Genomic DNA, 14,470 nt, shown 5'->3' with positions numbered 1-14,470 from the left:
TTCTGCATATGTTTTGATTGTTTTAAGAACTGAGGATGCTGAAGATTGACGGTCGAAGAATCTTGGAGATTTTTATGGCCGACAATGAATGGGTTGTATCTCTTTTTATGTTGTGAGGAATGAGGATTGCTTGTTCTTGTGGCACTGCTCTGGCTTTAACGCATTAGTTTGTTATAGGTTGGCATGGATTGACTCTTATCTTCCGTCACGGCTCGCAATTGCGCGCGCGCGCTCGTTTTTGTGAGAGTTTGATTGTCTTTTCACTTATCTTAAACAGAAAGTAAGGCCTGTTTGAATCACGGTTTAGATAAGATGAGATATTTTAAATATTAGTAAAATTTTTAAATTAAGATGAGATAAAATAATTTGTAAAAAAATGTGTATTTAGATAATGAAATGAGATAAGATAATTTTTAATTTTTAAAATTCGAAAAAAGTGTGGGTTTTATTATTTTATAAAGTATCCGAATTGTGCATTATTCATGTACTGTTTATTGCAATTTGACACTATTTATGTTAGTTTTACTGTTTTATAATGTTTATTTACTGGTTATTTAAATTGATATTTTCAAAACTTAGGATATAAAATATTATGTTTGCATAGCCAAAATTACTATACGGTACAATTCTGATGAGATATTTTCATCTTTATTGGATAACCAAACTGACCTAAGTGAAGTTTAGATAGTAAGTTAAGATAAAAGTTAAAAATGGAATAAAATATTATTATAATATTATTTTTTAATATTATTATTATTATTTTAAAATTTAAAAAAGTTAAACTATTTATTATATTTTGTGTAGAAATTTAGAAAAATTTAAATAATTAGATAAGATAAATTAAAATTATCTTTGTATCCAAATCAAGATTGTGCTTAGGTAGCAAAGTGATCTGTGTCATTACTATTATATAATCTATCATTAATTTTTATCTACTTTTTACTAATATTTATTACTATTTAATATTTTATTATTATTTTTTACCAATTTTTCATTACTATTTACATATCATTTCAAATCACCTTACTAGCAAAACGTAGCCTAAATAAAAGCCTGGCTTTCAAGAACATTTCCTTTGATGCGTAGATTGAGCAGCTTTAATCTTTAAGGAAATAGGGTAGATTTGAATAGTGAGATAAAAAAAAATTTATTTTTAATAAAAATTTAAAATATTATTTTTTAATATTATTATTATTTTAATATTTAAAAAAATTAAATTAAAATTTAAAAAAATTAAATTATTTATTATATTTTATATAATAATTTAAAAAAATTATAATAATAAAATGAGATAAAAAATTTATCTCTCATCCCACTTATCCAACCTGCCCTTAATTGACTCTTGCGTTTAGTAATGATTGTGTATTTATTTCCTTCTGTTTACTTTCTTTAAGGGACTTTTTGTTTGTTCCATGATTATCTTTTATCTTATTATTATGATATCCTGAAGAACCAAAATCTGTGATCCAGTACAGTACAGGCAAGAGATGGACATGATGGAACAACACTTTAACACATTTGTGACAGCGCATAATTCTGAAGTGGTTGGGGGAACAGGTAGAAATGGTTAGAAGCATCAAAAGGCTAACTTGTGCCTGAAATTGTCAAAAAGACTGCACTTGTTGAAATTAAGAACCAGCAGAGCTACTTTTTTCATGCTAAAACTAGAACTTGAGCCCTCCCCCGGGCTTTAGCCCAACTGCCTTGGTGCTTAAACCACATAATACTTGAGAAAAATCATATAGAATTAGAATTATGCCTTTATTGATCGATTTCCAACTAATCAAAAGCCATATAATTTTTAGACCTATTTCCCCTTTTCTGTTGGCAAATATTAGTAATCTGTGGCATTGGGAGAAGGGACGCCCCCCCAATGGTATAGCACCAAATCGTATTGTGATTACAGTAGTTTTTCAAATTCACACACAATACACATGTAAAGCTTAAAATATATGCCTTCTCACTTCGTGTAAAAGTCACAAAGTTCAATTGCAGGGTCGCTGAATCTTTATGGCATAATGGCTCCAAAAACAAAGGTGCATAAGACCTAAATTTGTGCCTGAAAACAAACACAAACAAGAAAGGACAGTTCATGAAATGTCACTCTCAGCAAATCATATCACTCAAAATGTTTTAAGAGGAGTTATTAAATGGAAAGAGTCTGACTTATCTTGCCTTGCTACTGATGTTGCTGGATAGCCAATCAAGTCCTTCATAAAGTCCTTGCCCATTAGTGGCACATGCAGCTTGAATGTACCTTTAGTTGTAAATTTCCAGTTCCATTAATTAAATTAGGAAGTATGGATGTTGGGATGTCCTTATCCAATCACAAAACGTAGTCATTACAAACATTCATTTGTAATAATATGACATTTTGTGATAAGATGAGAGTACTGCATCTGCATCTCAAGACTGACTATTTAGCAATTACTCAATACAGAAGATAGATTACCATCGGCGCTGGCGGAGTGAATGCAGGCCTAGTTTATCAGTGATTTCAGAAACACTCAAGGCTTTTGGAAGGTCCTGCTTATTGGCATATACTAGCAAAATTGCATCACGCAGCTCATCCTGCAGCAAGGACAGATGAATTCAAAGTGAACTTAAAGAGTATTATTAGCAACGAGGCATGCATGCAACCTTGTAACAATGCAATTCTAGTAGCTTTTGCCATAAATTCTCTAGGAAACCAAAAGGGAAAACCCAAATGGATTCATCAATATCAAGTGTAAAGAAGGTATAGTCACCTCACTTAGCATCCGATGGAGCTCATCTCTTGCTTCTAAAATTCTCTCTCTGTCATTACTATCCACCACAAAGATAAGACCCTGGGTGTTCTGGAAGTAGTGTCTCCATAATGGTCGAATCTGAGCCAGTAGAAAATAAACTTTCATTATTTTGAGCCACAAATTTATATTCTTGAAATATGGACCCCAAGAAGATGCATTTATGATATAGCAATAATAAGAACTAGGAGGCACGCCCAGACACAAAAAGAAAATGTCATCTTTGTTGTTTGGTATTACAAAAAAAACACAGAGATGGTTCGAAGGATCATGTTTTGTACCTTGTCCTGCCCTCCTACATCCCAAACGGTGAAGCTAACATTTTTGTATTCTACAGTTTCCACATTGAAACCTGGCACATAAAACATTAATCCATTATTCAAGATCTTCATTTGACATCAGATATTTTAGGGGAAGTTTTGCTACTTGGTGTGTAAGTACACCATTTATTGTGGACCAGTACAAAAAAAACTCAATATAACAAAAACCTTTTTACGCTAACTGATGTGGCAAGTCTCCGCATTAGTGGTGTCTTTAGTGTGTCAATAAATTCGAGAAACCCTCTCGCTTGCTATGTGTAAGATTGGCTGAGCAATTCATTTTCAAAAATTCTATATGTGGTTACTTTTGCGTACTCTTTTGCACATTCCACTAATGTGATTAGTGTCGTTACATTTTTTTTTTGGACAGAACAGAGGGTTTGGAGTAGCTTTGTTTCATTGTTTTTTCTACTAGCTCCTTTGATAACACATCAATATACCCATATACTTTGAAGAAAAAAAGTATTTGCCAAAAGCTTTGAGGTAAAGAAATGGATTTTCCAGTTTAGAATAGCGTGGTACAACATCATTATAAAACTTTGTCGCCTTAGCAGTTGTAATACCAAATCATGCGTAATAATAAGCAAAGAATAAGTACCAATAGTAGGAATTGTGGTGACAATTTCCCCAAGTTTCAGCTTGTAGAGGATGGTGGTTTTTCCAGCAGCGTCAAGACCTACCATCAGAATCCTCATTTCTTTCCTTGCAAAAAGCATCTTCACGAATCGAGATAGTGCCAAACCCATTTCTACAGCAGCTTCTGGTTTAAAGAAAAAAGGGTAAATTCAAGATCAAAGTATAAACAAACACAATCTATGAAGAAGCAAGGAAATAAATGGCCTTACATGAACAAAAAGAAGCTCTTGGGGAGGAAACAGAAGTTGAGCCTGCCTTCAAATGGGGCGTGAAGCAGAGGGAACAATAGAGTCATATATGCTTTGTAGTTTTTAAGCAATTGCAAAGGGCTAAGGACGTGGAGTAAGGCATGAAGTGGCAAGAGAATATGATTCCAATTCCAAGACGATTGTGGAAGAATAAAGCAAACTAGCTTTGTCTCAACTTTCGGTGGTTCCCATTCGTTGTCAGTTAGCATACATTTTGGAGCCATCTACTGTTGTATTGGTGGAACCCCCCGGGGGGGAGGGGGGGGGGAAGGGGAAGTTGAGCGCAAGAAAAAAAAAAAAGGCTTGTGGTTAGGCTTGGTTTTCTGATCGTATAGATTGATTTACCGCATTGCAATATTCCCCTTTGAATTTAGTCTCAATCACCGCAAAAACACATGGCAGCAGTGGTCGCTAGTGGTTATATACTTGTTATCCCTCTCTCCGAATTGGCAAGCAGCATATACAAATCTGCTGCCCCATGCATGATGCAACAGGGCATCATCGGCCTGAGGCGCAGCGTATCTTTAGTCACACCAGTTGATGTGGCACATTTTAAGTAGTTTCGTATGCCAATCACTTAATAAAAAGCCACTCACACGAGAGATAACAAAATTCATAATGAGGAATGGTATTTTATCAAACTAGATGGTAGAGATGCATATACAAGTCTCCGTAATCAGATTGAAGGTAGAAAAAGAATCCGATCGATGTCATCTCATTGTCCCCTATTAGTACAGTTGCTAAGCAAAAAACTGAAACAAAATGAGACAAAACAAAACTTCATGGATACGGGTTTGTTTGTTTGTTTTTTTCTGTATTGTTTATTACATTGGAGATATGTGCTGTGCTATTTTCCGGAGTAGATATCCTTGGCGGATTGAACGGTAGATGCAACAGCAGCAGCAGCACTGGCCAATACACCACCACCAGTGGTTGAATTTCCAGAGGAATGGGGCTGGTGAATCACCTGCACGCTCCTCTGCTCTAGGCTTTGCCCTGTTGAAGACCTGTAATCCACCGTGTCAACCCTCGTTTCCATTGCACTCAGTGAATTCTTATTCTCCTCCTCCTAGTAATTGAATTCATCAAGTTTTATTCAGAAAGTTGTGAGAGCAACAACATCATCATATTACAAACAAAGAATAATGTATGAAAGCGAAGGTTCGTGACTAAACCTTAATGGCTTGGTTGTTCATGTTGAATTTCACTCGGACCCAAAAAATGAAACTATTGAAGATGATTGTGATTTATTTAACTTGAGGTTTTGGATGTGTTAATAAAGAACCTTATATACTTGAATTGTTGTCTCTTTCCTGTCCTAATTTTAGGGGAGTTGGTTGTTGGTTAGTTTCAAAGGATGTTTGGTTAGCCTAAAGACGAGGCCTGGAATTGTGGTCAAAACTCACCAAGCAAACACATCCACATGAAACCCCATCCCATCCCACCAACTCACTGAAAATGAAGATTACCATTTACCAATCATCTCATAAACTGTTGCTAAAAAGGAGAACCCCCATAGATTATGATGGCAGGATGTTAGCCATCGTATACTGTAGTTTCAGGAGTAATACACACAGGTTGACCTCCAAGAGCATGTGCCAAGATAAATAAAATAAAATAAAAACAGATTTTACCCCCAATATCAATACAAGCCACTCTATAATTTTATGAAGATTCACAGGTGTATATCAAAACCTAAAATCAAATGCAGAACGGAACGATTCTATTTCTGGACTCACCAAAACAACAAAGCCAATCCCTTAAAATGTCAAATTATATGATTCTCGAACAGATAGGAATAAACAATTCAGTCCGGCAGGAGATGCTATCACCCTCTAAAGTACAAAAGGACTACATTTCAAATTTCTCACCATAGCAAAACAATAGGAAAAGCAACTCAACCAAATTACCCACCACCAAAAGGCTTGCATTAATTAAACCCACGTCTCTTCCATTTACTTGTAACTATAATGGACAACACAACAGAGAGGGCAGAAATATGTAGCAATATTCTACAAAAACTGTTCTGTGAGGATGGGAGTAAGATCACATCCATGAAAGAAAAGGGATAATCAGTAAGTCATAAGGGGTGACCCACTGCAATGGACATCGGCAGCATCAGAAATCCTTTGCCTTGGCGACAATGTGGAAATGCCAACAGCATCCACATCAAAATTCACAATATTTTTTCTCTTCTGACTTTCTGAACTGTTTCTCTCCTCTGAAAGCTCAGCTATGGGACTCAAGGCCTCAGCTTCCTTCCGTCGAAGGGACAGTATGGCTTGAGCTTCGGCCACCACTGATGCATCATTGTCCGTAGCATAAAGAATCTTCTGTATTGCTTCAACAACCTGCAAAATGAATGGAACTCATCACTTCCAATTCTTGATACAAATCATTAAGAATGCCACAATACTTCAAGTACATACAGGCGAATTTTCTATCTCAGGACTCTGGCACAAAATTTCAATGTCTCTCAATTTTGCAAAGTAGAAATCCCTCTCCTTCTCAAGGCTATCCACTGACAACTTCAACTCTGTAATCTGCATCAAGATTGCATCAAGATTAATATTAGATCTTTTTATACATTGAACCGACAGTTCTCTTTCTGCACAGACTTAATACCTGTTCATCATATGCCGGGCCTCCACTAGATGTGGGTCTTGAGGTCTTTACCGTCTGATTTGAAGGGTTTGCTGAACACACTTCATTCCTTCGGGCATTGTGCGAGGACTGAGATTTAGCAGCAGCTGTGGAACCTTTGGTTGAAGATTGTGATGGAGCAGCTTTCTTGCTTGCTTCTTTTCCTCCCTTGCTAGCCTCTCTCCTATCCAAGGCATTGTATCTAGAAATGCAGAACATTAACACATGAAACTCTCTCCGAGTGAAAACAAGCTATTCACCCAAACCTTGAAATGCCTGTCTAGTTCAAAATTGAAGGTTCGTATATATATAAAATTCACCTTTACACATTCAGCATTCACCATACAGTAGATGGATACACAGGAAAAATACTATTACCAATATATTCAAAACAGTACCATATACAAACTGCATCAGCATTTGAATAACTTCTCTTGGATAGATAAAAGAGAAGTTCTGCACCGATTTAACAGCTTTGACAAATGCAGAGAGTTTAATATCTTTAATATTCACTGTAAAAGCGATTTAACTCCGCCACGATTTCTAATAATTGATCTATTCCACCAAAATTGACGCTCAAACCGATAACTAAGCCAAGAAAAAGAAATCAGTCTTTAGTGCCCAAGCAAAAAATCATACTCTGATTAAAAAAATAAATCCTAAAAAGGGTGATTATGGATAAACTATTTCAAGAAAACAAAATTCTCAACTAGGATGAAAGAACATAATGTGCGCAGAATAGAGAAACTGTGCCTGTGTTACTCAAACAGATTCTGTCTGACAATATCCACTAACCAACCTTCGTCATCTAGGAACACTTCTTGCATTATTGTTTTTCGCTTCACTTTTACTTCAAAACCGGGTATGCTATTGTCGGTACCTGAAGCAAAGTCTTCGTTGTAGATATGATATTAGCCCTTAGGGTCATTGGTTTTGAAATCAAGGCCTTCTCTTTTTGCAATTTCAATTTTAAGTTTCTCGTCAAATTTACGTTCACACATCAAGCTAATTAGCACAAGCAAATCGCAATATGCATCCAAATCTAATTAAACAAGACAAGAAATGAGACTAAAAAATTAAAATTACTTGTGCAGGATGCCTCCATTAACGGAATCGCAGTACCGCTTCAGCCATTGCATGAACTCCAAATTATCAAGCGGCCTTCCTTTCACAAGCTTGCTCACCTCGATGTGCTACGTACCAGAACAAAAAGAATCAAAGACAAAAATTTGAATGAGTGAGAATCAAATATAAAAGGCAAAATAAAAATGAAAGAAACATGCTACGGAATTACATTAAATGTCCAGATTTAGGATTTATAGGGCTACACGAAAAATAGATTCAAAGAGAATTAAGGGATAAAGCGCCAAAAAGACCAAACCTTAGTGATCTTGAGTTTGTTAAAGACGTCCTGAAGAACCTTGTAGTTCTGGATCATCTCGTACTCATTCTTGGCGTCGAAGTTGACCTTGTGCATAGGCACCATCCCTGGATGAACAGCATCCATAAGCTGGCAGTGAACCGCACCGGAACAAGCCTGTGGTACACAGATCCGGAATGTCAACAGATTTTTAATCAAATTAAAAAAGATAATTTGATCGGAAACAATTGTGAAATTTAGGGTTCGGAGGGGAATGGCAGAAGGTAGAGCGAACCTCTTCAACTTTGGAGAGATTGAATTGGAGTGTGGAGTTGATCCAAGCGAGGATCTCAGATCTGCCGACGAAGTAAGCGGAGTCCATCATTCCGATATTCGTTGCCATTTTGAAGTTCCTCAAAGTCTCTCTTCCTCCTTCTGTGTAATAGCTTTGCTTTTGTACTTCCTATTTCCTAACGGTAAGGAAAGGAGAAGAAGATTTAACACGAGAGGAGCGGGATGTTCCTAATTCAAAATTCAAAATGGATGGTCGGAACTGGACCAACTTGACCCTTTTTTTCCGCATCTGGATTGTTCCTATTAGGGCTTTTGGAGCCCAGCTAATGGATGTAAATTGTAAGGAGAAGCCCAACTTTCTTATAAGCCCAAAGATAAGTAGGATCATTATATGGTTGAATCAACTGTTCAACTTGAGTAATGTTATATATAATCTCTTAGGATATGTAAGCGCTGCTCCTCATACTCATTTTGAAAAAAAATAAAGTTTATTATTAAAAATAATAATTTTTTTTATGTCGGTCCCATATTTATTTATTTTTTTCAAAATGAGTATACAAGACTTGCACACTCTAAGACTGTAAATATTATTTCTCGTTCAATTTATTAAGACATATGACGTCTATATACTTTGCCGGTCATTAGAGTGGCAATGGCTAAAAGTTTAAACTTTGGCTAAAAGTTAAGAAAAAAATGTATCTATGCTAACTAATGTATTCTTTTATTCTTTTATGCTAACTAATGTATCTATTTTAAGCTTAGAAAAAAGCGTTCTTCTACATGCAAGCGCGCAGCGGAGCGGATAGCGCACCAATGGTGACGTGGCAGTGAAAAAAAAAAAAAAAACAAAAATAGGCAAAAGGAGGGAAATGTTTAGAAAGCACGAAACGTGCTTCGGAAGATTGCTTCAGCTCCATACAGTGTCGACGAGGATTGCGACCGGCCTCCTCTGCGACCGGTTCCTCTCCGACAGCCTCCTCCTCGGTGAGTTCCACTGATCTCCTCCATCATTTTCACTCCGACGACCAACTCAACTTTTCATTCTGTATTTTTATCTCCCAGTTTCTGTATTTTCATCTCATTAGTCTCTGTTTTGCTATATTTTCTGTCATTACAGTACATTTTGGTCTCAGCAACTGAATCCCAGCCAGCATTCCGATTTCAAATGTAAACCATCGTCTTCTCGAAAAGTACAAGCTTTTTCCATTTTTAGTTTTCGTGATATTATTTAGAACAAGCAGGTAACCTTGATGTATTTTTTTTCTGTTGCATAACGAGATGGTGTTTTATTTTACATGAGAAAGTGTTATTTATTTTCGAAAGAGAAACAAAAATTTCCCATAAATTTTTCTGCAAAATAGTTGAAATATATGATATGTGAGTGTTGGGCACCGAAAAAAATGAAGAACAAATAGGTTTAGGTAGAAGGTACATGCATATGCATTTCTAATATTAGAAATTGTAGTTAAAGCCTGGAAATAATTGCAGTTCAGAGAACATGGTGAAAAGCAGCTGCCTTAGTTACCCATGCAATCATTTAAAAACTATTAGTGAAATGGTAGCTTAAACAGAGTAGTGTTGCTATGATGTAGGAAAAATAGTCTGAGGTCTGGCCATATGGTTAGTTTGTTTCATTAATTATCTAACAACCGTGTGTAATTATATGTAGTTATATTTTCTGGTGATTTTAATGTGGGTACGAATAATTATCTAACAACCGTGCAATGTGAGACTGAGAGACTAGCTATGAAAAGTGCATGGACCTCTTTTAGCCATGGAATATAATACTATTTGTATGTCTATGGAATGGTTCACACATTTTATACATCTCATAATGCATACGGCTGATGACTTTTGTCGTTTCATGAAATCCAATTTTTCTCATTAACGTTATGATATTGAAGAGTACTTCTTTAAATGTTTCAGGTTAGATACATACCAAATTAGGGTTAAGTCAATGCATCTCATACTATTCTCAAGGCTATAGCCAAAATACATTCTATTCTAACTACTGCAAAATAGCTGAAGAATGTAAATGCTGCAAGTTGCTTGATCATTGGCTAGATTTTCTCAGTCTAATTATACATCAACTTCATGAGTTTTTTACCCATGTGAGTTTTCAATTGCCAGTTTCTTTTTTTGTTTACACAAAAGTTGCACATTATATTTATGCGAAATATAATGATTTCGCATTTTTAAACCTTTTCTTTTTTATAATTTTTGAATATATATGATTATTATTATTAATAAGATAGTAGCATTTGAAAGGGCAGGAGCATTTTATAAATTTTGTATAAGACTAATTTTAATGTTCATCAATATTCTTTAGATGGAGAAAGGGAAGGAGCATGCATCTTCTAGTACACCTCCTACCGCAGAGCATCCAACAAATCCATTAACCCAGGTAATAATTTTGGAACGTTAAAATTCAGTTCTTGGGCTTATCATGAGTGGTCTTGTTCCGTAGTTGGCACAAGACCATTCTATTCACTTCGATGAATGCCTCCTGGAGGAAATACTATTATGCAATATGTTCACTTGATCTTTGTTTCATAATCATTTTAGTTTTCAATGTTTAGGCGATAGAGAGCCAATTGTTTCCCGATTTGTCAAACTATATGCATGGTTGTAATCCACCAATTCCACATGCATGGTTACCGCCATTTGTAGCGCTTCCAGATGCGAACCCAATGACTTGGACAAGTCAGGTAAAAAAATCATTTGTTAGATAGCCAGCATATTTTTATAGACAGAGTGTATAAAATTTATTCCATTTTGTGGGTGTAAACTGCAGGCAAATCCGCTACCTCCATTTCAGTCATCAGATAACCCTCCGATTGGAGAAGACTCTACAAGTTCAAGTTCAAGCCATGCCGTTGAACTTGAAAAACATAATCTAGACTCTACGGGAAATAGTATGCCTACGTCCTCGTATCATGATCATGTTGAATTGAAACAAGCCGATCAATTTGGGACTGGGGCAGAAAATATTGTCCATACTGAGGGTGCCGAAATCGTTGAGGAGCCGAAGTTGGGTATGGTGTTTGAATCTGAAGAGGAGTTACTTTGTTACTATAAAAGATATGGGCAACAAAGCGGCTTTCCCATAATGACACAAAGGAGTCATAGGTTTGAGGATGAGAGTGTTAGATATGTGACATTGGGCTGTGCTCGGGGTGGCAAGGCACGGAACCGTACGTCAAATGTCGCTAGACCACGTCCGACGTGTAAGACAGACTGTAAGGCAAGGATAAATGCCTTATTCAAGAAAGGGGTGTTGAAGTTGTCGAGTGTTAACAATTCTCATAATCACGGTCTAAGTCCACAGAAGTCGAGGTTCTTTCGTTGCAACAGAGAAGTCAGTGAGTCTGTGAAGAGGGTGTTAGATATAAATGATCAGGCTGGGATTAGAATGAACAAGAGTTTCGCCTCTCTTGTGCAAGAAGCGGGTGGGTTTGAAAACCTGCCTTTTAATGAAAAAGACTGTCGTAACTATATCGACAAGGCACGTCACCTTCGACTTGGGAAAGGTGGAGCTGGAGCCCTCCGTGAGTACTTTGCCCGGATGCAATACAAGAATGACGGGTTTTTTTCACTAATGGATATGGATGATGATGGGCGGTTGAGGAATGTATTTTGGGCGGATGCACGAAGTAGGGCATCGTACAAATATTTTGGTGATGTCGTCACATTCGACACGACATACTTGACAAATAGATATGGGATGCCGTTTGCACCGTTTGTTGGTGTAAACCATCATGGCCAGTCAATTTTGTTGGGGGCAGCATTAATTTCTAGCGAGGATACAGAAACGTTTACATGGTTGTTTCATACTTGGTTGAACTGTATGGATGGTGAAGCTCCCAAGGCGATTATCACAGATCAAGATAGAGCCATGAAAAATGCAATAAGTCTCGTATTTCCAAATACCCGGCACAGATTTTGCCTATGGCACATATTAAAAAAATTGCCCGAGAAACTAGGTTCACATGGTGCATACAAAACCGGGTTGAAAACTCAGTTGCTAAATTGTGTATATGACTCTCACACAATACAGGAGTTTGAGAGATCTTGGGAGGAGTTAATTACGAAGTACAACTTGCAGGATAATGCATGGTTGAAGAGTTTATACGATGAACGTACGTATTGGGCACCAGTGTTCATGAAAGACGTTTTCTGGGCTGGAATGAGTACAACCCAACGAAGCGAGAGCATGAATGCTTTTTTTGATGGGTATGTTCATGCGAGGACAAACTTAAAAGAGTTCGTCGATCAGTTCGATAATGCCTTGAGGAAGAAGATTGAGAATGAAAGTGCTGCAGACTTCCACTCATTCAATGTCACAATTCCCGTTGTATCTCCCTCGCCACTTGAGAAGATTTTCCAAGACATATACACTTGCAATAAATTTAGAGAAGTTCAGAAAGAGGTAATAGGGATGCTTGCAACTCTTCCAACTCTTGACCGCAAGGATGGGGTAATTGCCACTTACCATGTCGAAGATGAAGTGAATGTTGACGATTTCATCAAAGAGGTTACCCACACAGTCTACTTTAATGAGGCCGAATGTGAAGTGCAGTGTTCATGTGCCTTGTTTGAGATGAGAGGGATTTTGTGTAGACATGTCTTGGGCATTATGAGAGTTAACAAAGTCCGTACAGTTCCAGATAAGTACATACTAGATCGATGGAGGAAAGACATAAAAAGAACATACACTCTTATTAGAAGTAGTTATGACATTGTTGATCAGAGGCCTGAAGTGAGGAGATATTCACGTATCATCAAGAAATGCTACGAAGTAGCCACAAATGCAGCATCATGTGATGAGCACACTGAGGATATTCTAGCTAATTTAGATGCATTGAACAATAGCTACCGCACGAATAAGCCACCGTCTAAGGTTGTAATTCATACACCCGATGAGTTGACAGCTGCGAGTTCTTCCAAAGTGCTTAGTCCCCATGTAGTGCGAGGAAAAGGCAGACCGCCTTCTCTTAGGAAAAAATCAATGATTGAGAGAGTGAAACCCGCGACGAAGAAGGCTAGTCATAAAGCTAAACGTAAACAGGTTCATTGAGTAGTCCATGCATAATGACTTTCAGCTTCTATTACTTCAAAATGAGGTTTTCCTAAAATACATATTTCTTATCATACACTCAGCTTATTACGGTTTTTTTTTTTTTTTGTACCTCATAGCCGCATGGACTAGAAGATGAAGTTGTGAGAACGTGTCGAAATTTATTTGGCCAAACAGAGGTTCCCATTGAACAAAATGTCCCAGTTCAGGTAATGTATAAAAATATTGGTATCTTTTTGAATAAATCAGATGGACTAATTCAATTGTTAATTTTCAGTTTGGTGTTATATATATTATTTTTTAAAAAATAATATCTAACAAATTTAGATTTCTTGTTAGCCGCCTCAAAACACGATAGAAGTGTTGGACTTTAGAGCCACCGAGTTCGGTGTTGCCGTTCAGGAGACTCAAGAAAGTGTAAATATTCTTCTTTAACTTGTGAATATTGTGTAGATGAGGGATATTGTAATGATATGTTGCTTATTTAAATTTATAACTAATATATTATAACTCACAGATGCAATTTGGGACGGATGGAACCCAGCCGTCGAGCTTGCCTGAGACACAACCGTGGGAATAAGTCAGTTGATGGGGTTTGTATCTCGAATGCCCCTGAAATATTTTTCAGGGGAATATTTTTTCCATGCATTGTGCATAAATCTGAAAATTCTGGTTTTTTCATAATATGTTTGTCTATTATTGCACTCATTGAGAAAATCTGGGTTTTGTATGCACATACTTGTCACTCCACTGCAGGGATGGTCTGATTCCAGTTCAAGTAGCAAATTGCAATAGATTACCTGCAGTTTTTAACAAAAGTGGCCGAGTAAGGTGATGGCAAGATTTGTACAAAAGTAGCCGAGTAAGGTGATGGCAAGATGTTGGACAGTTGGTGTTTTGGTGCTTTTTTGATGGGTGGACAGTTGCAACAGATTGCTCTGGTTTTTTGATGGGTGGACAGTTGCAATGTGAATATTATTTTTTGATGGGTGGAACAAGGTGTAATGTAAAGGTTTGATGTGCTCCTGATAGGAGATGATGTGGATATTTGTATGTTGGTTGGATAGTAGATGAGATGGTGTAAATATTATTTTTTGATGCAATAC

The 14,470-nt window shown here is 36.8% G+C and overlaps 3 protein-coding genes across 5 annotated transcripts; 1 reads left to right on the top strand and 2 right to left on the bottom strand.

Moving 5' to 3' along the window:
- Positions 1–1,742: 1,742 nt before the first annotated feature.
- Positions 1,743–4,113, bottom strand: LOC122305092 (ADP-ribosylation factor 1-like). 3 transcript variants are annotated; one of them, XM_043117421.1, is made up of 7 exons: positions 3,952–4,113; positions 3,705–3,866; positions 3,068–3,138; positions 2,748–2,867; positions 2,453–2,571; positions 2,167–2,257; positions 1,743–2,059 (listed from the first exon to the last, which is right to left on the bottom strand). In XM_043117421.1, exons 2-6 carry the CDS (start codon positions 3,850–3,852, stop codon positions 2,167–2,169), a joined length of 549 nt encoding a protein of 182 aa, XP_042973355.1. In that variant the 5' UTR covers positions 3,853–3,866; positions 3,952–4,113; the 3' UTR covers positions 1,743–2,059. The 3 variants fall into 3 exon arrangements, with proteins under 3 accessions (XP_042973355.1, XP_042973338.1, XP_042973345.1); XM_043117404.1 differs by having other exon boundaries at positions 2,176–2,257; XM_043117411.1 differs by having other exon boundaries at positions 2,176–2,257; positions 3,705–3,863; positions 3,952–4,099.
- A 1,633-nt stretch (positions 4,114–5,746) lies between these two features.
- On the bottom strand, positions 5,747–8,498 carry LOC122305083 (microtubule-associated protein RP/EB family member 1C). Its single transcript, XM_043117392.1, has 6 exons — positions 8,289–8,498; positions 8,015–8,170; positions 7,720–7,826; positions 6,616–6,835; positions 6,420–6,533; positions 5,747–6,341 (listed from the first exon to the last, which is right to left on the bottom strand). Exons 1-6 carry the CDS (start codon positions 8,394–8,396, stop codon positions 6,063–6,065), a joined length of 984 nt encoding a protein of 327 aa, XP_042973326.1. The 5' UTR covers positions 8,397–8,498; the 3' UTR covers positions 5,747–6,062.
- Positions 8,499–8,927: 429 nt separating this feature from the next.
- Positions 8,928–14,470, top strand: LOC122293302 (protein FAR1-RELATED SEQUENCE 5-like). The gene is made up of 7 exons (XM_043101839.1): positions 8,928–9,271; positions 9,405–9,454; positions 10,617–10,691; positions 10,867–10,995; positions 11,082–13,573; positions 13,704–13,781; positions 13,882–14,470. The coding sequence occupies exons 3-5, from the start codon at positions 10,617–10,619 to the stop codon at positions 13,362–13,364; spliced, it is 2,487 nt and encodes an 828-aa protein (XP_042957773.1). The 5' UTR covers positions 8,928–9,271; positions 9,405–9,454; the 3' UTR covers positions 13,365–13,573; positions 13,704–13,781; positions 13,882–14,470.

The sequence above is a fragment of the Carya illinoinensis genome, chromosome 1, assembly GCF_018687715.1.
Source record: "Carya illinoinensis cultivar Pawnee chromosome 1, C.illinoinensisPawnee_v1, whole genome shotgun sequence".
NCBI classification, from domain to species: Eukaryota; Viridiplantae; Streptophyta; class Magnoliopsida; order Fagales; family Juglandaceae; genus Carya; species Carya illinoinensis.
Note: the sequence above shows the minus strand (reverse complement) of the source record. Positions and strands in the feature narration are given on the sequence as shown.

Bases quoted from the DNA above. Each gene is read 5' to 3' on its own strand.
- LOC122305092 (XM_043117404.1), bottom strand. From the start codon at position 3,852: ATGGGTTTGGCACTATCTCGATTCGTGAAGATGCTTTTTGCAAGGAAA. The intron at 2,572-2,747 runs GTGACTATACCT...TCCTTGCTGCAG, and splicing joins TCCATCGGATGCTAAGTGAG to GATGAGCTGCGTGATGCAAT. The intron at 2,258-2,452 runs GTAATCTATCTT...TTACAACTAAAG, and splicing joins TCACTCCGCCAGCGCCGATG to GTACATTCAAGCTGCATGTG.
- LOC122305083 (XM_043117392.1), bottom strand. From the start codon at position 8,396: ATGGCAACGAATATCGGAATGATGGACTCCGCTTACTTCGTCGGCAGA. The intron at 6,534-6,615 runs GTATTAAGTCTG...ATCTTGATGCAG, and splicing joins GCCCGGCATATGATGAACAG to ATTACAGAGTTGAAGTTGTC. The intron at 6,342-6,419 runs GTATGTACTTGA...TTCATTTTGCAG, and splicing joins CTGAGATAGAAAATTCGCCT to GTTGTTGAAGCAATACAGAA.
- LOC122293302 (XM_043101839.1), top strand. From the start codon at position 10,617: ATGGAGAAAGGGAAGGAGCATGCATCTTCTAGTACACCTCCTACCGCA. The intron at 10,692-10,866 runs GTAATAATTTTG...TTCAATGTTTAG, and splicing joins CAACAAATCCATTAACCCAG to GCGATAGAGAGCCAATTGTT. The intron at 10,996-11,081 runs GTAAAAAAATCA...TGTAAACTGCAG, and splicing joins CAATGACTTGGACAAGTCAG to GCAAATCCGCTACCTCCATT.